At 43.1% G+C, this 23,455-nt stretch overlaps 1 protein-coding gene across 7 annotated transcripts in view; it reads right to left on the bottom strand.

Moving 5' to 3' along the window:
* Nucleotides 1-1,693: 1,693 nt before the first annotated feature.
* tenm4 (teneurin transmembrane protein 4) overlaps nucleotides 1,694-23,455 on the bottom strand; it is a 147,404-nt gene continuing 125,642 nt past the window's right edge. For all 7 annotated transcript variants that reach the window (XM_068584297.1, XM_068584301.1, XM_068584304.1 and 4 more), the window contains 6 exons: nucleotides 20,912-21,084; nucleotides 16,441-16,676; nucleotides 12,902-13,198; nucleotides 10,346-11,960; nucleotides 8,119-8,261; nucleotides 1,694-4,704 (listed from right to left, as the gene is read on the bottom strand). In XM_068584297.1, the coding sequence (XP_068440398.1) occupies nucleotides 3,946-4,704; nucleotides 8,119-8,261; nucleotides 10,346-11,960; nucleotides 12,902-13,198; nucleotides 16,441-16,676; nucleotides 20,912-21,084 (3,223 nt within the window). In that variant the 3' untranslated portion in view covers nucleotides 1,694-3,945. The remainder of the gene's footprint in view (nucleotides 4,705-8,118; nucleotides 8,262-10,345; nucleotides 11,961-12,901; nucleotides 13,199-16,440; nucleotides 16,677-20,911; nucleotides 21,085-23,455) is intronic.

Raw genomic sequence — 23,455 nt, 5'->3', positions numbered from 1 at the left:
GCTGTCTTGAAACAAGAAGAAAAGACAAACGAGCGCACAAAGCAACACAAAACCAACTCGGAGTAGAAAAGCTTTTTGTTTGTTATATGAATTTCATTCGGATTAAAGGATCATTCGTTATCTGTGGCCATCGCGATGTGTTGCTTTAATTGATTAAAGGTGCAATTAGAGAGATTCTCGCTGCCTCACAGCACAAACGACAGCTGCAGATTTGTGAGTTTTTTTATAAGGCCGTTGATCGATACCAGTGATCTGGCCATTTTTTTCCTACACCCGTTGGCTTATACGGTTTTCTTTACCCTCATTTCAGTGATGACGCACAGTGCTATGTGCTCGGCTGTCAGCATCGCAGGACAGACAGTTCTCAAGGCGAAAAAGTAAAATATTGCAGTGTTAGAGTATTATGTAGTATTAAATATAATTTTGACCCAGTTAATGTAGTCAGTTATGCGTTGACTTTATGAGTTATGAAAAGCTCCATTCTTCCCAAAATAGATGCAAAAAAGCAATACCAAATGCTTGTACTTAAGTAGACCTGACTCTAAAAATGTCCCTGCGCTGTGGTAACTTCCACACTGCAGCAGGGGTTGAGGTGAAGTTATTGGTATTATGATTCTACCAAAAGACTACATTCCTCCAGGCTAAAGGACATTTTGCCTCTGCAGCAGAATTCATTCTGCGCAGGCTCTCTGCAAGCAGGACTTTCTGTTCCCTGTAAGAAATCCTCTTTACAGGAGGCATGCTGAGCTCGAGGCTAAGGCCGTCTCAAGGAAGACAAGAGCCACCTATTTGAAATTTACTTTGCAAAAAAACAAATATCCGCATTCAAACAAAGTAAAGAAAATATTAGGGTTTGATCGTTCCTCACGACGCATGTCTGTCAAGCGTGGAGATCAGCGCCAGCGGAGGAGAACAAATACAAATACTGTCTGCTTAGGTAAAACAGGCCACCGCGCTCTCTTCTGGGCACGGAGCTCAGCTCTGCCTGCAGTGAGTGTAAATGTTCCAGGCTCCCCAGCCGCCACCACATACTGGCAGCTAACTCCCGAGCCTCCCCGCCTGCTAACAGGATTAGCCCCCGAGCTCCACTTGTTTCAACAAAGTTATCAAGTTGAAAAACACACAGTCTCCTGGTGTCTTTTGTAACATCAAAGGATCGCTCCTCAACTTCGACAGGTTAATTAATAGTCAACTTTTGCACAGCTTCCCTTGAGGCTGCCTCGCCTTGTGACAGCAAAATACATTTACTGTGGAGAAGCAGTTATTAATAGTCTTTATTTTATGTGCCGCTGATCTAGCCATATGTTCACTCCATGTGAGAATTGAATTTAAGATGTGAGGTCTTAACAGGTGGCAGTACATGTCTGACTAAATCATGGCACAAGGCGCAATATTACATTATCATATTGCATGAAATTAGCCTCAAACTAAGTCTTATGAAATGCCTTGTGGGGTGAGAATTAATGTATGTATATTAAATGTGTGGAAATCAAGTGACTATAACACAATCCTTCTGTTGATACCACTCTTCACTCTGTTGGAGATGAAGCAATATATATATATATATATATATATATATATATATATATATATATATATATATATATATATATATATATATATATACACCTGTATTATACAGAATATACAGGATATATAACAAAACACCAAAGTTAAACACAAAATATTCCCTTTATTTTTTTTCTACCTTAAGACTACACAGGGTCACTGATGTAGCTCTAAGAGGTATCTACATTTGCATTATATTTACAGCTTACTTGGATGACTTGATATTTACATGGTCAAAGAGAAGCGCTAAAAACACAGTGTTGAGAACAAACCCAAACTCAAAATGAGTCCAAAACTTTAGAAAAAGATACAGTCTTATGACGCAACAGTTCTCAGTGCAATATTCCACAATGCAAATATCCTTCATTCATATAATGTTGAACATACATATATATTTATTTTTTGGAAACCAAACTTCACTGAATCAACCAGCAGCAGAAAAAATAACCGTGTACAGTTTGCTTTAACATTTATACAGATTGAGACACTCAATCATGCTCCCACCAGCCCAACACACACAAACGGGTTCATCTTTTGATGTACAAATGACAAGGAGTCAAGAGTGTGCAGTGGCATTGGCATAGTTCAAAAAGTAACAGAAGTCAAATCAATGTCATCTTTTCCAAAATAGTCTCGATTCCTCTCGAGTTCTCACATCATGACATTTTCGAATGAACAGAATTGTCCTTTGCGGCCTCCGCTGAGGAGGACACGGACATATGGGAGCTAGAATGTGTCCATGTGGGTTACTTCCAAGGTTGCCGCGTATAGACGACCTTTGGTCTGTAAACGGGAACTAGTACACCTGCAGGACTAATGCATTCCAGCCAGCTGCGGTGCCAAGTGGAGCCCTATTCCGGAGAATGAAAGCACTTTCGATGCTGACCTGCGGGCAGCCCTTAGGGCAAAGGCAATTTGTATCTTTCATCTCACCCACAACACAATGCGAAGCCTATCTATCTATATATCTATCTCAGCAGCCAATATGTTAATGTCGTATGTATCGCGGATGAGATTTGCGCTCTTCAACCATCTTTGTAGTCTCACTTAAAAGAAACTTCTTTTTTTATCACAAACTTTATTTGATTGGACGTTGTGGTGAGGAATACTGACTTAAGCTCTTTGATAAACAAACACTGCCTTTCAAATGCAACTGAGATCAATAAAATGTAGCCGGTCTAATGAAAAACACAGTAATTGATTCAACTAAACCACCTTTCATAGTTTATTCCATGTGTTGAAACACCCTTAAGTATTGTTCAAGTACAACAATTAACAATAAAAGGGACAATTGTTCACATTTTTTTTAATTCACATTTGTTATACTGTTAATTCATATAGCTATTTATAAAACAAAACTAAAATGTAATTCAAAACCATTCCTGTAAAATACCTTTTGTTGTTTAATACAGACATTAATTCCACAGTATTTTCTGACAGGGTTGGCTCTTTGCTATTTTCATAATCAAGTTGTTTGACCACAGTCAGATAAAAGGGAGCAGAGAACAATTGATGGTTTTCTTTTTTAGCTTGAAGAAAAAAATATTCCAGTTAAAAAATAATATACAAACAAAATAAAAAAAGTCACCTCATATCCCTTTGTTGGTTTAACCATAAAACATAAGCTTGATTTAGCAATTTTGCTAATTTTGTAGTTCATAAAGAAGGCCATCAACATGCACAGTCAGGGTGCACTGAAAGCTTCCAAGCTAAGACCACAGATGAGTATCAATCCTCCTCTTAATAAAAAAGAAAAAGAAGAAATCACAAATGAAAGTGCTTTGACAAGTTCAGCTAGAGTTTTGATGAAGGGCTCTACCGCCAACAGAAATCTCTCTCATTATTTATGGATGACTGGGGCTATGAGGGTTTTCAAGTATAAAAAAGAAGTGATTAAAGGAGAAGGAATCTCCTTGGCTGAGGCGTGGACAAGGCAGAATGGAGCGAGCTTGTGAATAACAATCTGCAAGTCTGGCAGCAAAGTGAGCCAGTGAACATAATGCGTTACCAATACTCCTCTTGGATTTCTTTGAACAGAATCACCAACAGGGACGAGGAAATGGAGTCACAAAAATAAGTCACAGACGTCGCACATTTTTCATCCCCTAGCAGCCGCACTTGGAGAGCAAAGACTGTCAAAGAATCTTCAAAAGGAGAAGGGCACTCTTCTATTAATACAGTGCAACTGATTGCAACCATGTTTTTTTTTTGTTGTTTTTTGTTACGTATTTTTTTTATAGCTTTTTTTACAGTATTTTAAAAATCAAGTTGAGCACAGTCAAAGAAAAAAAAAAAGTGGTCAGGTACACAACTGTCTTTGGCAAGAAGTCCCATGTCCTACGTCTGAGTCCGTCACTCCAGAGGCTCGTGTTCATGTCACCTTCGGCCCATTTCGCTCTGTCTCATGAAATGAATGTTGTTGACACTGTCTGCCAGCTCCGGGTACTGGTCCACCGAGACCACGTAGTATCCGTCGTAGCCCTGCACCTTCCCCGAGCCCAGGAGCTGTTGCTTCTCTCCCTCGGTCCAGATTCGCGAGCCCTCCTCTCCATCCCTCAGTCTCTGGCGCTCCCGAGCCCAGGCCTGGGCGACAGATCTCTGCCGGGCCAGCTCCAAGACGCGGGCTTTCTCCTCGTCCACGCTGCTGCCGTAACGCGTATTCAAGCACAGTGCGCCGTACTGTAGCTGGATGTCCGTGATGCGCCTAGTCCTGCCATTGAGAACAGTGTTAACCTGAGACACCGTCACGTTGACGCCGGTCTCCAGAGTGCGCCGGCCCACCGTCATGCCAATGAGGGACAGGTCTCCCTCCACCGAGCCCAGTTTGACAAAGTAGTGGGTGTCCATTCCGGCGATGGTGAAGTGGAGGTCTTTGAGGTAGAACGCGTCGTTCAGCACTGCGGCCATACGGCGCCCGTCCTCATTGGCTAAGCTGATGATGTCGGTGCTGATGCGGCCGTCTCGGATAGCAAATTTCACCCCCTTGCCGAAGATGGAGCCGCCGGAGGCAAATATCTTCTTGTCCTCTGTCTGAGGACAACCGGCACTTTTAGCTCGGTAGATCTGGCCAAAGCGCTCCAGCTTGACAAAGGCCTTCAGCTGCCTCTGAACCTCACACTGAACGCCCAGCAGAGACTGAAAAACAAAGATGATGCTGTTTAGTCATGCAGCCCCCGCAGCATCTACATCGACAGTAACATGTATCTTCTGTGTGTTCTGACTGAGAAAGATTCACAGCATTTCACTCAACTGCTAGTTTGAAGATGTTCCTCCAGATATTTACTAGAGCATCTTATTAACTTTATCCTATAGACTGCATGGGAACTAACCAGCACTTTCAGATGGTCTAAATCGTATGTGTATGAACATGATATAGGTTTAATATACACTGTAAACCTGGAAGGAAAAAAAACAACTCATTATACAAAATCATGAATCTATAATCCTCCAATGCTGAAACCAGGTATTCTTTAAAAAATGTTTTTTTTTCAAAATTATTTAAATAAATTGACAGGTGTAAAAAAAACAAACATTACATATCCCAATAAAGCTGCATTATTTTTTGAACCAACATCTTGAGTACATTATGTACATAAAAAATGCTGTTATTGCTTCCCTTCCATTAACAATGGCAAACAACAACTCCACAATACTTTGAAGCTGTGAATGTATCACACACAGTCAAGGTAGGGGCAGAGGTGTTTCTCAGCAAATGCAAATCTCTCTGATCATTTGTGACAGGCATGATATTTTGAAAAAGGGTTGAAATTACTGTTTTCAGACAGCCATGCTGTGCCTAATATAAAGCACAAATTGGTTGTTAACTAGTGTGTATATATATATCATTCCTTTAGGGATCAAAGCCTTGTATGGATTCCGCATTCCCTAGAGTCAAAATTAATACTTTGTCCTAATACTACTTGACAAGACATCGTGCTTAGGAAAAAGAGACGTTAAAATGAGGGGAGAGATATGAAATGGAAGCTGGCCAACAAGCGAGACAGTCGCCTGAACGTATCTGGGCAGAAACAAAAAGGCTCTCGAACACTGTGCCTTTCTGCCATCGCCCGAGATGAGAGGCTGTGAGCGTCTCCAGGAGTCAACCAGTCACATCCAAAGTCCTGCTGACAGTTTCTAATTCGGTCTCGGGGTTGAAACTGGGCGGGGGCGGGGGCTGAGGAGTGTGGCAGCAGTGACCAGCATATCTGCCATGCTCTTCAACGTGACTACGAGTCAGATCCTGCATAAGGAGGAAACATATCGGGGAGGGGGAGGGCCGCTGTGCTGTCGGGCCCCTCGGGAGAGACGGCCTGGGGGGGGACACTTCACACCATGCCACTCCGTGTTTGTTTACTGCGCCAACACTGTGACCCGGTCAGCTGTCCCAGTGGTGTTCGGGGAAGGGAGGAGGGGGGCGATGTCCTCCACTTTACTGAAACAGCCTCCTGGGACACTCCCAGAGAGGCATCATTCACGTAGCATGGGGTGCAATCAGCCTCCAGCGAAACCCAGAATGAGAGATCAAGCCCAGTGCAGCACAAACCTCATCTGTCTGGCCCCTCACGGCCCTTTTTCAATCGCTGCACGGATTCGGCAGCATTGGTGAAATGGGGGCTTAAATGAAAAGAGATAGAAAGGCAGGAATGCCGAGTGTACGGGATACACCTGCATGTGTAGTTTTAAAGTTATATCCCTGCTTCAAAGAATCCTACATTTAATTAGGCTCTTCTGGCCATCCGCAGAGAGGATCAGCTTGGCATTTAGCAGCTCAGATCACAATTTTTGAAGCAGGATTTCTAGATAAGAAAATCATGTCCTGGCTCGCACACAGGGCAAAGACTCATTATCTCAATCTTTCCTCACACATCATTTACAGTATTTACGCCAAAGCTGTGCTGAAGGAACAAACAGGAGTAAAACCTTTAAATCTAGGCTAAATTAGCTTTTTAAATCCTCAGCTACGTGATGCACAGTCTATTAGGGGGTGTTCTTGAATAAATGCTCGAAAGGCTGTGTTTATAGACAATTATAATTTAAATGGACATTCTTCTATTCGATGCAAACATATGACTCATTTTATTGCCGTCCTTCTTTTAAGAGTGCTTCCAAGAAAGCGATAGTAAAAATTGCAAGCAATCTGTTTCCCATCTTTAATTATGGTGAAGCAATTTACTTAAAAAAACTGAATTGGAGCAGTTTCCATAGCAATTAAACATATTAAGTAATTTCGAAAAAAAGCTAAAATTGCTTGTTGATTAATTTGTGAGGTCTGCCCACTTAAGTCAGGATAGCAACTCCATGTCTGACTGTTGCATTTATTCTTTTTCATCTGCAACACGGTTCCACCCAACCATATCTACTCTCAGATATTTGAAATGGAAACAGCTGGGGTGTCTTTGGAGTCAATTAGAGCTTTCCTCTGCTGCAGCTCCTTTGTAGATTGATACCTGGAGTGAGTTCAGAGATTCTCAGTGGAGTGTCAGGCACAAGCAGCGAGGATGAGTCAGTCTCAGGGAGCTTTGACAGCAACCCTCCATAATGCTGGTTGTAGACATAACTGGGATTCCTTCTATTCTGGTTCCACACTTCATATATGATCTGTATAATAACTGCTGGAATGCTCGGGGCGACACTGACATTACTTTAAATGCATGTCAAGCACATTAGGACATGTATTAAGATGCAACTATGGCCAACACATACTAAATAATAATGCATGTTCAAACGACAGCAACATTGGACATATTTATGTCCAAGGTCACAGGGAGAAAAAAATAATAATGAAACTGTTTAGGATATAAAATAGAAAACAATATGTCTGTAGTCTGTATATTTTAAATGCTTTAAATTTGTAGTAAAAATGAAAGTCCAATATTAGTATAATATATAATATTACAGCATAGTGTCACATCACCGCTGTTTGTTTGTTATGCTCGGTTAGTGTATCATTATGGCTGGCCAGGTCAGAGGTCATGAATTTACATAACCTTGTATTGGATCTTCCCGTTAGCTTTTAGGCTCCCGAATGTTTTATAACAAATACTCGCCGACTGTGGTAAAGTAGCAGCCAGAGTGTCACTCAACATGAATCTGGCCCCCTGATGGGGGGCATTCACTCGTCTAAGCTGTAACCAAACCCAAGACAACAGTGGCCTCTTCAATAATTCAGGTGAGTTGGAGGCAACTTGAAAGGGGCTGATAAACGCAGGAATTAGAGCATGTCTACTACTTCTCAGACCTTGGCTAACGGTGTAAGACTGAGATGAAATCAATGGCCAGTGGTGGGGGGAATGGAGAGTGAATTTCCCTAATGGCAGGACAATTACAAGAGCTGTTTAGCCTGACCCCATTCCCCAAGATGAGGACTTGGGGCAGGGACCTGGCTCGCCAGGCCGTGTTCTGGCCTGATAGCTGGCAGCTCCTCTGGGAGTGTGGCTACACAGAGCATGTCTACTTGCTAATGATGTTGGAAAAGGAATGGAGCAGAGTTGAAAAAAGGTGATCTTTAGCAAGGTTAAAGGTGGGATAGGTCGAGAGTGACTGGCTCACCTTCGTGCTATCCCACTCCTGTGTCTTGATCTGGGTGCGAATTAACTCGTATGACGGCTCCATGGCCTCGTTGCTTGGTTTGCGGTAGCCGGGGATGACGTTGTACAGTTGAAAGCCGAAGGTCACCAACCAGCTATTCACATCTGCAAAGGAAGGAAAAAACCTATCTATTATATCATCAATAGACATAATGACTCGCGGCTGCAAAGAAACCACAACAAATAAAAAAAATTAAAAAAACACAAGGAATTCATTTGTTCGAATTTCAAAAGTTGTCATCCTGCGGTCAAGTGTCTGTCTCCTTGGAATACTCATCACGCGGTCTGAGCTCTTGATTTGTTTGTGAAAGTGGACAAGCTTTATTAAACACTCGAAGTGGTGGCGGTGATTCATGTCCACTCCTGCAGGTGCCACGCTAATGACACACAGCTGAGGCCCAGAAAAAGCCCAGTGACATCTGAGAGTGTCTGTCACGCTGATAATTATATACTGTAATTCCATGTCATTTTATCGAGCCCGGACTTCAGGACAAGATATCTTGAAGACTCAGCGAGTTCCTCTGCAATCATTATTTTTCTTTTTCCGATGAGAAGCAGAAGAAAGTGACGTGTCTGAGATTCAAATCCATGCGTCTAATAGCAGCCGCCGGCGCTGTGGTCGGAGATGCTGCTGCCATCCGTCATTAAATCTAAATATCACAGACATGACTCGGAGGAAAACCTGGTAAACCTGAGCCGTTTGTTTTCTTGACCTCTTTCAATGTGTTTGTTATGGACAGCGGACTCATTGCTTTGACGCCTGGAAGGGTGGAGAGGCAAGTTGGCACAGCCAAATAGTCGCACCTGACAAAGCCTTTTTCAAATAAGAATTAGTTTGAGGACAATAAAAGGACCCTGTTAATTTAGTGAAAGGAACGGAAATGTCAGAGCCATCAATCACAATTGAGGCCCACTCACGGCAGTATGTCTAACAGTCTGCTTAGCATCCAAATGCCAGTCAGTCCCCTAATGGTGGACTGTGAAGCTGAACACCTCTCTGTTTGGCAGGCGGCTAAATGGCTTTAAACAGAAAGAAGTCGAAGCCTGGACTCCACCTGAACAAAGATTTGACTACTTTCCCTCTCATTATTGTGTATAGGTAAACTAATAAAGGATAAAGGGATCCAATTATTTTTTTTGAGAGCCAACACACGCAATATGGAATAAATATAATGCTGAATGAATTTAGAGAATTAAATCTACCATTGACAAATGATATCTGGCTGATGGCGACCAGGGAGTATTCAATGTGTATCCTTAACAATTATGTTGTCCTTCCAAGTCAAAGAGGTTGATACAACCCCGGCCCTGGCTGAGGTTTCCATGGATCTATTGTGCTCTGGTTCTCCACTGGGGTGCTTTCACTGCCATTTACCTCCTCCCTACCACAAAGCAACACAAGCGATGCAATATTTCTGGGAACGGACCTTAGTGTTTGACTACAGAGGGGGCTTTGCCGTGCAGCGTGTTTCCCTTTGAGCACTTTCAAAACGATAGCCACCGGGCACACGCACCAGCACATATGTATGCATGCACACACACATACGCACAAGCGCGCACACACACACAGCAGAAAAAAGAAAACATTGGTGTCCCTGTGAGGAAGCTTTTAAAACCTCTATAGCACACTGCTTTTCAATTTAAATTTGGCAGCGTTTGTTTTTCAATTGTTGGCTCGTAGAAAGAAATTTAACAAAAATACGCCCCCACATACCTCCCCAACAAGTCCTGAAATGAGTTTGCTGAATTGCAAGCAACCACATTTTCCCACAGAAAAGAGGACATCACCTCCCCCAACACACACATGTCCTTTTAGTTATGCAAAGGTTATATGCATAACTGATTTCTCTAGTAGGACTCACTTAACATCTGTCAACTGTTATTTATACACTGTTACTAACCTGTACACAATTCAAATCATTATTTTGAGGATGCTTCCTACTTTTTTTTATTTACAGCTGTCAAAGAAATGCTTCACAGAGTTTGCGCCTTTGCAGAGGTTGGCAGCTGTGGTTTTAGAAGTTTCTCTCGATGTTTTTATACTTTGTAATGAGCATAAACTTTTTTGCCGAGACTTTGAGTAACCACTGGAATCAAATCCTCCGCAAAGGACAGTTAGTGGAAAAAGTTCTCTTTAAAAAACAAATCCACTCATCTCTGTAAAACATAAGCCTGTTAAATATACTTACCGGTCATGTAGCACTTTATCTCCTCATTGTTGCTGAGTGGATTGTTATTCTTGAACATGTACAAGTTGAATGGCACAATGTGGTTGCTGTTGAGGCGCTTCCACACCTCATGGTTAGGTGTTGTCCAGCGCCCAGCGAGGACGTCATAGTCCCGTCTGCCCATGTGGACCAGCCTACTAAGAGGCTCATACAGGCCACCCAGGTAGCCGATGATGAGCTTAAAGCTGGGGTTAGTGTCAAGGTAGACCTCTCCGAAGGCTGTGTGGAGGACCTGCTTGATCATGACGCCCGAGCCACTGAACACAGCCAGAGGTGTTCCTATGTTGTCACAGGCCACATAAAACTCGTCCCCGCTGCTTAGCTCCATGGCGAACAAGTGTCCCTGTAAGTCGTAGTACAGTGATGTGATTTCCGAACTGGAGTGATTGTACATGTGGGTGACCCGAGTGGGGCTGGACAAGTCGGCATAGAAGAACTGCAGGTGGTGGCCTGTGCTGCTTCTGCTGGACACCCTCCTGCCCAGGCCGTCATAACGGTACCTGATGCTCCAGCTGCTCGCTTTGTTGTACACCTTAACAAGCAGGCCCGCCGAGTTGTACTCAAAGTAGTCGTTCCCTCGCTGCTTGAGGAAACCGTCCTCGTCCATCCTGTACTGGACATCTCCCAGGCGAGTGATGCGATCTCTGATATCGTAGCGAAGCGGCGTAAGGCGCGCGCTGTTCCCGGGGCTGAGGAGGTGCAGGTTGCCGTTCAGGTCGTAGCTGTACCTCCACAGGGGCTTGTCGTTGATGGAGACCACCTGGAGTTGGCCGTCGGCGTCATACTCGTACGTGTAGCGCGTGGTGTTGGCGTAAGGCCCGACCTTCAGCTCCTTGGCCACCACTCGTCCCATGTTGTCATATTGCACCATCATCCAGTACATGAGCGAGCGAAAGATCTCGTACTGGACCTCCTTCACCCGGCCATAAGCGTCAAAGTGTTTGGTGTGGGTCATCACTGCCGTGGTGATGATCTGATTTATGTCATAATAGATCACTCCAAATTTGCCGAACTGCTCCGTTTTTCCGGACACGTCGTCGTATCGATACAAGTCGATTGGCAGCGGGGTTTCATTGATGACAGCCTGCATGCTGGTGACGCGGAAACTGTTGTCGTAGACATAGTCAAATCTGGCATTGACCATGCCCTCTTCGCTGAACCTGAATATCTGTCGGTCGATGAGTGGGCCAATCTGACGGTAACGGATGGTGCAGGTGAAGCTCTCACTCTGCAGGTTGACCGTCTTCAGCATGCCGGCCACTTCGTCGTAGGAGAAGCCGATGCGTGTGGTGTCGTAGAGGATCTCCAGCATTTTGGAAAGCTTGCCGTATTTGTAGATGACTCTGCGGCCCGTCCCCAGGTAGGTGGTCTGCAGCAACTGGCCTTCCTCGCTGTAGTCCTGGAGCACAGAGGCGTTGCCTTCTGGGGGCCGGTAGGTGTTCCGGTAGTAGCCAATAGAGCGGGAGGTCTCCAGGGTCTGCCGCGCCACGTTGGGCATGGTCACAGAGTATAGTCGGTCATTTTTGTCAAATTCAAAGATGTACTGCCTTTGGCTGTAGAGCAGCAGTACCATGGACTGTAAAGAGAAGAGGAAGCGGGAAAGACTCATTACATTTAATGTAATTTATACTGTTTCACTAACCAAGACAAGAACAAAAATATGGACTGCTATCATATTGCCAAGCATTAGTAAATACACAAACAAACATGTAAGTATATACAATTAGAATTAGTATATGAAACAAACCTACGCCGTACATTACCAACCTAATGTGTACTGTCACAGTGTTGCTAGGTAATGGACAAGATATGACTGGTTTACCACAAAAGGACACGCAAAATGTCAAAAGCAATAACACATTATGCATGCAAGTCCGTTTCAGACCAAATATAATTTCCATCCTGAAAGTGGTGTTGATACTCGTCTGACATTAAGATTTCCTTGAGAGATGATTTTACAAACCGGCTGCTTGCCAAATAAAAAAATGTCCATTCGCACCTTTCTTGGACCAATAAATGATGTCAGTTCAAAGGCTGTCACAACAGGCTGCCAGCATCTCAGCACATGGTGCTGAATAAAAAATAACTATAGCCTGTTAGAAGCTACCATTTTCACATTACATGTCTATGTTGGAGAACTGCAGCTATTCACCTTCTCTCCAACAATCTATCCTTCAATTAGTGGGTAGAAAGTGACATTTCACTCTGTTCCTCTCATCGGAGCTATTTCAGCTTGAACTTTGCTGTCAGACTGTGGTTACAAAGTATAACGTCTGCGGTGCACCAGACAGGTTTTAATTACATTTCTGCTGATATCTGCGCTGGAGCTTGATAATGCAGCACAAACACTGCTGGAGTTTTTCAAGTTAACTTTTTAACTCCAGTTTCAAATCTCCCATCGAGGATCTGACACAGCCGGCTCAAGGATGTATCTATAAAACATGCCCCGGCCATCTTCCATTACATTTTTTTATCTCTGAACCATTTAATCAACGTAGCAATAACAACGATTCGTACCTTCTCAAGGTAAGTGTAGCTCCACGATTTACCATCAGCAAATATCTGGGAGGAGATTCTTCCATTCTGGTCATATTCCATGCGAACAGACATGGTGCCTCTCTGGATGCCTGCCACGTGCCCTCCAGCAGAATACGTGACGTTGACTCCATTCAGACGACTGCTCGGCGCCCACAGAGTGGGCCGCCCGGCGTGGTCGTAGTGGATCCGTAACGTGAACTTCCTGTGGTCGTCGTAGACCTTTTCAGTCCTGGTGATTCGATCGAAGTCCAACGACAGCAAGTTCCTGTTGTGAACCTATGAGAGGAGGCAGGGAGTTGTAAACATTTCATTTGACCACAGCAGGTCCACCAAGAGGAAATACACATGGGAAGTTTAAGCGATTGAGAGGAATTGGTGCGGATTGCTCTTCTGAGATGAGACCTTATGAGGAGGGCTTTAATCACAAAGTGATTATTTTATATTAAGCTTTTCACAGCTGTTAATTACAACAGAGGAGCTGTATCTCAGGGCTGCAGGAACCATTGAAGTGATGAAATTATAAGAATTACCATATTTCTTTGTTTGTGCAAAAATTCTGTGTAGTCTAAGTGGGAGTATGCCTATTCATGCAAGAAACATTAGAGCCACATTGATCATTAAATTCATTTTCACTGCTTACTGAAAAGAATTACCAGGCACAGATGACTCATTTTATTTAGCCATTTCCGTAAATTGGAAAAGAGGAGGAAAAAAATCAATTCTTCTCCCGTGTGACTGAGAATATAGTTTAAATGACACTTTTGGATGTGTGAGGCTGCACTTGTTGACCCTTCGGCTTCACTGTGACCAGAGTGCAAAGACACCGCTGTGAAGAGCGTAATCCTGAAGACCATGTCCAGGTCAGCACGGTGACGAACCCGCTGCCAAGCTTTATATAGGAAGCAGCTCCTTTGCTGCAGCCAAAAAGATCCTCAAACACGCCACGTTTCTCAGTCAACAGCCTCTGTTAGCAGAAGCTCCAGAGGAAGAAGAAATCAAATCAGGGTCTTAGGATACAACAACTACTCCAAACCCCATCTGGAAGATGGGGTCATAGAGGTCTTTGGCAATAATTCAAATGACCCTTCTGATTCTGTATTATCTATCATGTCTTTTTTTTTCTTGATGTACATAGTTTTTCTTTAGATGTGCTACCATTGTGGATTGGTACAAATCTTGGCAAAGCTTTAAAACATCTTAGCTGAGAAAGCTGCTTCTGGCTACTTTCCAGATCAATGCCACAGAGCGGATCTGACTTTTACAATCACGCATTGAGAAAGGCATGCTTGTGTCTCCCATCTGTGAAGGGACAATTACACCAGAGGCAATTAATGTCATTGATACCTAATTGAGAGGATTACTTTACACTAAAAGCACAAACAAGCACAAGCAATTTGAGTCCCGGGCCTCCTAAGATGGATCTAGGAATAAGAGCAGGAGGGGGGTCCACATTTGTTATCTTCTCTTTTACTTTCATATGAGTCAGACTGCACTGGCAGATGGAAAATTACTGCAGGATTAAGAGTCATTTGTTAAACTGACAGGATTCTGAAAGATAAGGGAATGATATCAAAGACTGAGCTCCTTCTCCAGCATTTCCTGAAACACTAGTAGCAGTGTTTCACACTCTCTCATACGCAGCAGATACTTGCTGTCTGTCCAGAAAGATTATATTCAGATTGCCTCCAACAGGATATAAGGTAGAAGAAAGAGATAAAGATATTCGTGCCAGGATCTGTTTCACCAAAAACTCAACGGGGTGGAAAAAAAGCTTTTACAGCAAAGATCCCGAGATCCCATGAGAATGCAAACCCACTCAAGAGGAATTATTGTAAATTGGACATTGCCTCTAAAAGGAAATTGTCAAAGAAAGTAGAAACAGAATATAGACTTTTACAGTGCATTAAACCTACAATGTTACAATGTAAACGGTCTTCAGCAAAAATCATGGTCGCAACATCTGAGCTCTCAATCAATATCAACGGCTTTTGTGTCAAATGACAATATGAATCTGTTTCGCGAGTGGAAATGCTTTTCATCGGTTCTCGTGTTTCATTTAAAAAACATCAGTTATTGTTTGTTCTCACATTGCAATCAGAGGAAACACATTTTATCTTTTCATTTCTTTCCAGCTGGCATCTCTTTTGAACAACCAGCCCAACATTATAAGACACCACGCTAAGACTAAAACATTAATTGCAGATACCAGCATTGTCTCCATTTTTGATTCCACATTGAAGTGGTTGGAGTTTCTTGCTATGGCCGAGTGGCAGCCACAAGGGTCTCTCCTTTTTGTACATTTGCAAACTGCTTAATCTGAGTGGAGGGTTTCTTTCCATGAAGAGAAAAAGCACTACGGTGTCTCTGCAATATAAATCATAAATGTTGTCGTCGGTGCCTGGGAGTTGTGGAGGGGACAATCATTGACCCATTTTGTCTTGAGACATGAAAGGCACAATACAGCAAACACATGCATGTGTCGCAACAGCCAAAATCCGTTCACTCGTTCATAGCATAACAAAAGATCTGAAAAGGTTCTACACCACCCTCTCTTCTGCCCTCCCTCCATCCCACTGCCACACACTCATACAGCCACCCACGTAATATCACTTGACATGCCACTCAAGGTCGCTCAATGATTCCAGCTCTGCTCATCCCCTCTGTTCTTGCCATTAGGCTGCTCCCATTTCCTATCTCACCCCTGGGGCCATTGTCTGTAACATACATTAGACGCTTTCACTTCCAGAGGGACGACGGGGCCATTAAATGAACAGCCAATGACAGACAAAGTGGCACCTCCCCATTAGCTGTGTCGCCGCCCAGATAACGTGGAAAACAAAAGCATATATATGCTGTGAAAAGATAATATAATATATATATATTAAAAAATCAAGCTAATCAATTAGGCTGCATTTTAAATGTGCTTCTACTGTTAAAGATCATTTCCAGTGGGTCATTCAAGATGCATCATGGTCAAACCTCGGGTGTTTAATCCATTATAAAAAAGGGACCTTTTGATATTTTATGTTTCGAACTGTGTCAGCAGTGCATGGTTAGCTTGTGGAGATCATTTACCTCTATGAATTTTGTAGATGTTTCTTATCAAAATACTAAAACTCCATTGAAAATAAACTATAGCAGCATTTTAAGCCAGGTTCATTTTTATTTCTAACCCTGCGATGGAGTGGTCCAGTCAATATTTTGTTTGACTGGACGCGGTGACACACACTTTGACACAGTGCTAATATCTGTGTGAATGTAGCCCTCTAACAGTCTTCCAGTGAACTGGGCTGCTGTTTGTTAGCTTACACTTAAGACACACACTGAGGAAAGCAGAGGTCCTCAAGTTGAGGTTAGATTGCACCGTGAGTGGAGTCATGTCAAGCAGGGAGCTGAAAGTCACTGCCATTTTGAGTGAGAGAGACATTTTCCTGACTCCTAACCATCCTTAAATAGTCACCTATCCTTTTTAAAGTGTGTGTGACCACAGGTTGCTCTTGGCAAGGTGGCGTGCTTACTCTTAATCTTCGCCCGTACACAGTGACCTGGCCACGGGCTTGCTCCTTCCTCTGTCTCCACTCCACCAGGTTGAGGCCATTGTCGATGGCGAGGGTTACGTTCCTCTTGCTGACCGTTGGGTTGACTGTGCCGGCCAGCGAGTGGGGCTCAGTGTGAAGGGACACCTCCATACCGTTGGCCAACACGAGCCGCAGTGAGCCATCCAGACCGATGAAATAGCTGTTCCGAACTTGTTCTGGGGATGTAGAAGGGGGAAGGGGAGGGGCGTTAATGATTAGGATTAGAAGAAGAGAAACAATCAACAAATAACAGCCAAACTCCTGGTAGCTGATGCAAGGACTACATATAATATTCATCTCAGTGAGACACAAACTTAATGACCTAAAATGGCTGCTCAGCAAAAAGAAAGCCTTTAGCAGCAGTATTTAACTGAACCCCAGCGATAATGTTGGCTCGGTGACAACAAAGATCAATAGTGAGAGGTTTCACAGCGCCAGTAAAGTAAAGTTTTACAGCTGTTGCAGCAGCCTCGAGGATATGGAGAAATGAAAACTATCAAAGCTGCTAGCTTGCCTGTGGCACACCCACACACACACACACCCACACACACACATACACAAACACACACACACACACACGAGGGATAAATCTGAGCCTGTCTATTACTGTCCCTAGGTGACAACAGCCTGTGTTCCAGCTCCAGACCAGTGACTAATGTTTCCACTGAGCATCTCATGTACATTCATCAGAGAGCGTCTCCTTCTTGCCGCCTGTCACTAGACTGACAGGGACCAGGATGAATATTATTCTCATTAAGAACAGTGGAAAATAAATGGCTTGTTAAACACCACGCTAATTGGTTGACTTCATTTAAAAGGGGGGAAAAAAAAGAATCAGAACATACACTGTAATTTCCTCGGGTTGACATGTCAAGTTAAAGTTACTGTGACAAATGATTTTCTTTGCACAGCAAACAATGCAATAAACATCTCATGAGGAGATTGGGTTTTGTGTTATTTTTCTTTAGCACATAGTGCCCACAGGATGTGCTGTGCTGCTGGGACAAGAGATATGGGTCGGAGGAGGCAGGGCTGACCTTGCTCTGGCCCTTACCTCTCTCCATCATAGAGACACTTCAGGGGTTGCCCAGAGGCCTCGGGGGGCCGACCCTCCCAAAAAGAGGCCACTGAGACCAGACGAAGCTGAAAATACTGCTGAATTAGGCAGTGCGTGCATACAGTCGGGGTGGGATTTGCCCCTCCGCCCCCCTTTCATCCCACCCGCTCTCTGGTCTATATATCCCTACCTCTGCTGAATTATTTTTATCCCTGTTGGGGACACAATTTACAACTCCCCGATTAACACTACATCAGCAAAAGACCATATAACATACCTAAAATAACAAGGAAAAACCCTGCAACAGTTTATAGTGCGACCAACAACAACATCACAAATGGACTTTCAGTGTCAGCCCTCGCTCTTTTGTGACATTAGGGATGACACCCCATCTAAGCCATGTGATGAACGTCTCCAAGCTGTCAACAGACTGCTGTTCATCTCCGTTAATGGACCAAGGCTTGATCCTTCCCTGCCCAGACATTTGCAGAGATGTGGGTAATAGAGGGGCGGCATGCAGCAGATGACCCCGACACAGGAAGTCAGAAAAATCTGACATAGATCCATCATCAAAGACCATTTTCCTATTCTGACAATCAGGCATATACTGTAGCTTCATGCCAACAGCACGGTGTGCTTTTGCATTTTTTTTGTGTTTGTATTAAATATTGAAGTTTATAATGAAGTGCTTTGGCACACCTGGCCAAGTGGCCCGATCCAGGATACTGAAAAGGGGGATTATAAACTAAATTAGCATGTAACCTTTAGTTTTGTCCACAAAGGACAAGGCAAGAGAGTGAAAATAGCTACCTGATAGATTCAATTCAAAAATTATTATCAAAATATTCCTGTAATGTAGTGGTTGAGTTCAAGTTAGTGGTGTAACGGATCGCAGTCGATCCGTAGATATTTGAGATGAATTATGAGCTGTTTACCTTCCTACCACTAGCTTTGAACAGATTATAATACATCATAAACATACTCATAGCAATATTTGTTTTAATGAATCAAAATACTATCTTTTAATTTTTTAAAGAAAAAAAGACTAAATTCCGATAACAAAGTAAAAAAGATAACTTTTAAAATTTGTGATGGTTTACACTGACGTCAGAGTTTGTAATAACAGGAGCCTTGTCGATCAGCTGCTACAATCAAACAACAAAGGGATCTGTATCTGCCAATATCATTCATGATTGGCAATTAATATCGGAGGCAAAAGAAAAGTGATCAGGGTTCTCCAAAAGTTAGATTTTCTCCCATTTTCTTTTTTGTGCTGATCCGATCCGGGACACTGATATGTGAAATGATCCGAACCGTAAGTTTTGTGATCCGTTGCACCATTCGTTCAAGTCACATAATTGTTTTACTTAAGATCACAATTGTATGAATGTTACTTTAACAGCTGTAAGATATTACCTGATGGGCGTCACTGTCGACAAAGAAGGAAGGCCCACTGTGGTTTGAGATTTATTTTTAGGAATAAAAACCTTTCAACCCCGTCTGATTTCTTTTCCCCTCACAAATCACACCCTTATACAGTTCAGCAGATCTGTCTTGCACTCACATTTAAGGGGGCTGTGTTCTGCATGACACAGAACCAATAATGGAACCGCACACCTGACCATCACCTTGAGGCTCACTATTTTTACTTATCAATAACAAGTAGTGATGTCTTCGTCGAAGAATTAAAACACAATGAGGCTAATTGATTAATACAACAGAATAATGGACGATGACTCAACACCTGATTAGAGTGACAATTACAATGAAGCTTCCTTGAATCTTACATTTCTCAGCTCCATAATGACAACATGATTACCAGCCCTGCGGCGTGCTGAAGCTCGCCCAGAAGAGGACACAACCAGATGACCAGAAAGGAATCTTGAAGGCTGTGCATTCATGTGTTATGTGATCACCCACTTGCAAGCTTACAAAGCAGACAATAGTGAATTAATTAACAGCAGAGTTCCTGGCGCCGCTCTTCTCACCGGCAGATGTCTAAGACAAGGTCACAACGTAGGTGACCAGTCCATTGAGCAACGGGGAGAAACCAGAGACTGTCATCTTCCGTTTCAGGACTCAGTATAGGCAATAGCATGGAGTACACCTTCAAATCTAAATCAAATGTAAAAGGGGGGGAAAGGGTGTGTGGGTATGTGGGGCAGTCTTTTGAAAACTGAGGTCTTAAAGTTCATGTTATTAACAGGCAATCCATGAAGCAATTGGTCTGGTACAAAACAGGATGTCAGATTGCTGAAGTGTGTGAAACAAATCAGGTGGAATAAGCCACACAAGTGTGTCTCTCTCAGTACATTGCCTAAATCAGGAGAATCTCGCATATGGACCCCCCCCAGCATTGTGTGTTAGGAAATGACAGAAAGTCAATATGTGTTTCCCATTCTGGCAAATAGGAGTTGCCCATCACATTTCATTAAAACAACAGAGCAAAGCTCTGTAACTCAATATTATTCAGACGTTATGTCTGCATTTAAAGATCAGCTTGCCTCAATCTCAAAACGCATTACTAACTAATTATTAACCCCTATATATATAACCATGCACGTAGTTTTTGAAATATCTGTTTCTAGAACGTCTGACTCCACTTCAGCACATTAAGATAGAGGTTAATGAAATTTTGTCTGTGCAGTTTAAAGCACTGAAAAATGAATTTGAAAATGTCAGACACAATGTCCTGGTTAGATAACGAACACACTTCACTACCGACTGACCATTGGAACTATCTTTGGTTAGCTCTCTTGACAGCAGCCCACATAACCCCTTAAAATGGTAAATGGACCTGTACTTGTACAGCGCTTTTCTAGTCTTCCGACCACTCAAAGCGTTTTAACATCACATGACATCATTTACCCATTTAATCACTCCCATTTACACTGATAGCAGTGGCCATCCGCCCATCAAGTAGCTAACATTCATACACATTTATACACCGTAGGCACAGCAGGAGCATTTTGGGGGTAAGTGTCTTGCCCATGGACACATTGACATGGACTAGCAGAACTAGTGATCGAACCGCCGATCCCCATAATGAAGCCAACATGGCCTCAGATGGTGCTTTGCTGCAAGCTCCCATCCCAGGTAAGTAGGTAAGACCTGGTTCATCCCACGAGGACCAACGGGCCCCTACAACTTGCAGAACCAGAAGGGCACAAAAACCTCTTCACCACTCCAGGTCGTGATCCTGATATAAAATTATTCAGTGATGTGAAAACTGTGAACATAATTTAATCGCTCGGACAAAGTCTTTTCAAACAGGGGACTCAGTCACAACATGTTTCTATCAGCACATTCAAATTCCCCTTTTCCACTTGGGAGCTACATTAAAAAAACACCAACCTTGCATGAGTGTGTAGAAGGCACCAGAGGCCGACAGGTTGGTGGTGATGGTGATGTCCTCTTTGTTGGAGCCCTCAGTCTGGATGCGGACCGAGCTGTCGGCGGTTGTGCGGTAGCTGCTCACTCGGCCCGTGGGGTAAGTGACGTTTGTCAGACGCCCGTAACTGTCATACCTACAAGGAAATACATTGATGAGAGTCGAAGAAAGTGAAGAGGGGCATGTCATCTTGAACTGTGTATAAACAGTAACTACAGCAGAATTCTAAACAGTGCCGTGGCCTAAAAAAATATACACAGAGTCACAAGCACGAAGGCAGGTCAGGTATGCATAAATGCATGCAGATACATAAATGTGACCAGTGCTCAATGGTCTCAGATTTACTGCAATTATGGGTTGCTATCCAATATATACTCTTCTGCCGGTAATTGCTTAAGATAGTGTTTCTGTATTGGTGTGACAAACACAGCAGCAACACCAGAACTTTGTATTTTTCTAACTTTTGCAATAAATGTGTAAAGATGTAAAAGTGACATTCATGCACATACTACTCTCAGTTTGTAAGTAACTTTCACAAGATGGAAGCATGGAAATAGAAAAAAACAACAACCAAAAAACATAACTACTGTCAAGGAAGAAATGTCATGGCTAAGACGAGCGAGCACAGCCTGCTTATTAGCTTAAAAGATTAGAGATATCACCTAATCTCATTATACAGTCTATGAAATAGGAGCACTGAGGTGCGACACCTTGGAGAGATGCTCCCTCGCCTACGAATCAGTCAGTTCATCACAGACAGGAACATGAGTGGCCAGATTGTTTCATTTTGCTCAGAAAGCACATCAGCGTAGAACAATTTGAAATCTTTCAGATTGCCAGTGTTCCAGAATGGGAGAGAGTGAACGGTGCATTAGATAGAATGAAGACTCTTATTTGCGCTCTGAATACAGATCGGTAGGCCCTCCTCGATGTTGCTGCCTGCCATAATAAAGCCTCTAATAAATGAGATGGCGGGTGCTGGTTTACGGATATTTCCTCAGCGGTGCCATCTCAAATATCCAATATGGAAAGGAAGAGTGGGAGAGGAATCATCTCCCAGAGATAAACGCTATCTGATCATAACGGCACACGTGACACAGATTCAGAGATGCATTTCAGCCCAAGTCTTTCACTTCGGGAAATACTAAATATCAGAGTAATGCATATCTGAAGCATTTGATTTCTTTTGATACTGCTCACATTTTATCAATGCGATATTCTCCCTGCGTTTTGTCGTCATACAATCGACGCTTTTGCAGTGAAAGCGCAAGAAGATACACGTTATCTGTACTTTTAACTGTTCAATTCATTGGGCAAAGAGAGAGTCCCCGATTGGCTTCACCTCTGCACAAAAGACAAGAGTCCACAAGACTAAAAATCTCATTCTAGAGCGACGCTGCGTGCCGCGGCTTGATCACTGACCCACACTTTCTGTCTCAATTAGGGCCTTGAGCTCCAGCGAATTCCTCAGGCTTCACCGCCGAGCTCTAATGGCTCTGGCCTGCTTCAACTCAGCTGCCTATTAGCTTGCTTTCTCTGGACACGAGGGCCATGCGGGGGCAGGGTGCTCAGCAGATTGAAGGAAAGAGGACTGCTTTCCCCCTGGATGGGCACGAGTCCGTTCGGATTGCATCACCTCTGTGTCACACGTTAGCTCTATGACCTTTTCACGCTGGGGCCCAACAATAGGCCGGACACTTCATATCAGCGTCCCCCTCCGGCATACCCAACCTCGGCCTTGTGCAGACTGCAGAGCTATGTGTACCGCCGCTTGCTGCCCGAGAACTTCAGGACACATGTGACTGATGACTGTGTGTACGATGTAAGGGCAACAGCCATGTGATTGCTTCAAATTCATTAGCGGTTGTTTTACATGATTTAGCCGCTATTGTTGATGTATTAAATCAACCTAGGAACATTCGGTTGAACCCAGTGACTAGATGCATTACTGCCCTGTTAATTAGAGGCCAAGAGAAGAATAAGGCATCTTTCAGAAAGCCACAAGATTTAATGGATTTACAGCAAGCATTAAGCATAGGCACTTATCATTACAACAAAAACATTAAGGGGTCAGCGGAGCATCTGTGTATACAGTAAATGTCAGAGTAAACAAGGCTACCAAGAGTAACCCCAGTAAGACAGCATAGCAGATGTCTATTGATCTCAAGTCAGTCCTTTATTTTTGCATTAATTGAAATAAATGTCAATATATAGGCTACAGGACTAAAGAACACATTAATTAAAATGGCTAAAAGATTAGGCTGTGCACTTTGTTGACTGGGGATGAATGGAGGTTCTTTTTCATTTCCTAAAAAAATGATCGCAAATTACGGTGGAGTGACCTTCAAAGCTAATTATTCAAGAAAAACTAACTCTTTATTTGGCCTGAATGAATGAAACATGGACGGTTGCTTGTAGCTAAATATGAAGTCATTGTAAAATATTAAAGAGAAATGCAAGAAAATGTTCATTGTAACTGTAACATAGTTATGAATAAACAATCATAT

Source organism: Clinocottus analis, unplaced genomic scaffold (genome assembly GCF_023055335.1).
Source record: "Clinocottus analis isolate CAN_PGR_092001 unplaced genomic scaffold, fCliAna1.0.p SCAF_2, whole genome shotgun sequence".
Taxonomy (NCBI): Eukaryota; Metazoa; Chordata; class Actinopteri; order Perciformes; family Cottidae; genus Clinocottus; species Clinocottus analis.
Note: the sequence above shows the minus strand (reverse complement) of the source record. Positions and strands in the feature narration are given on the sequence as shown.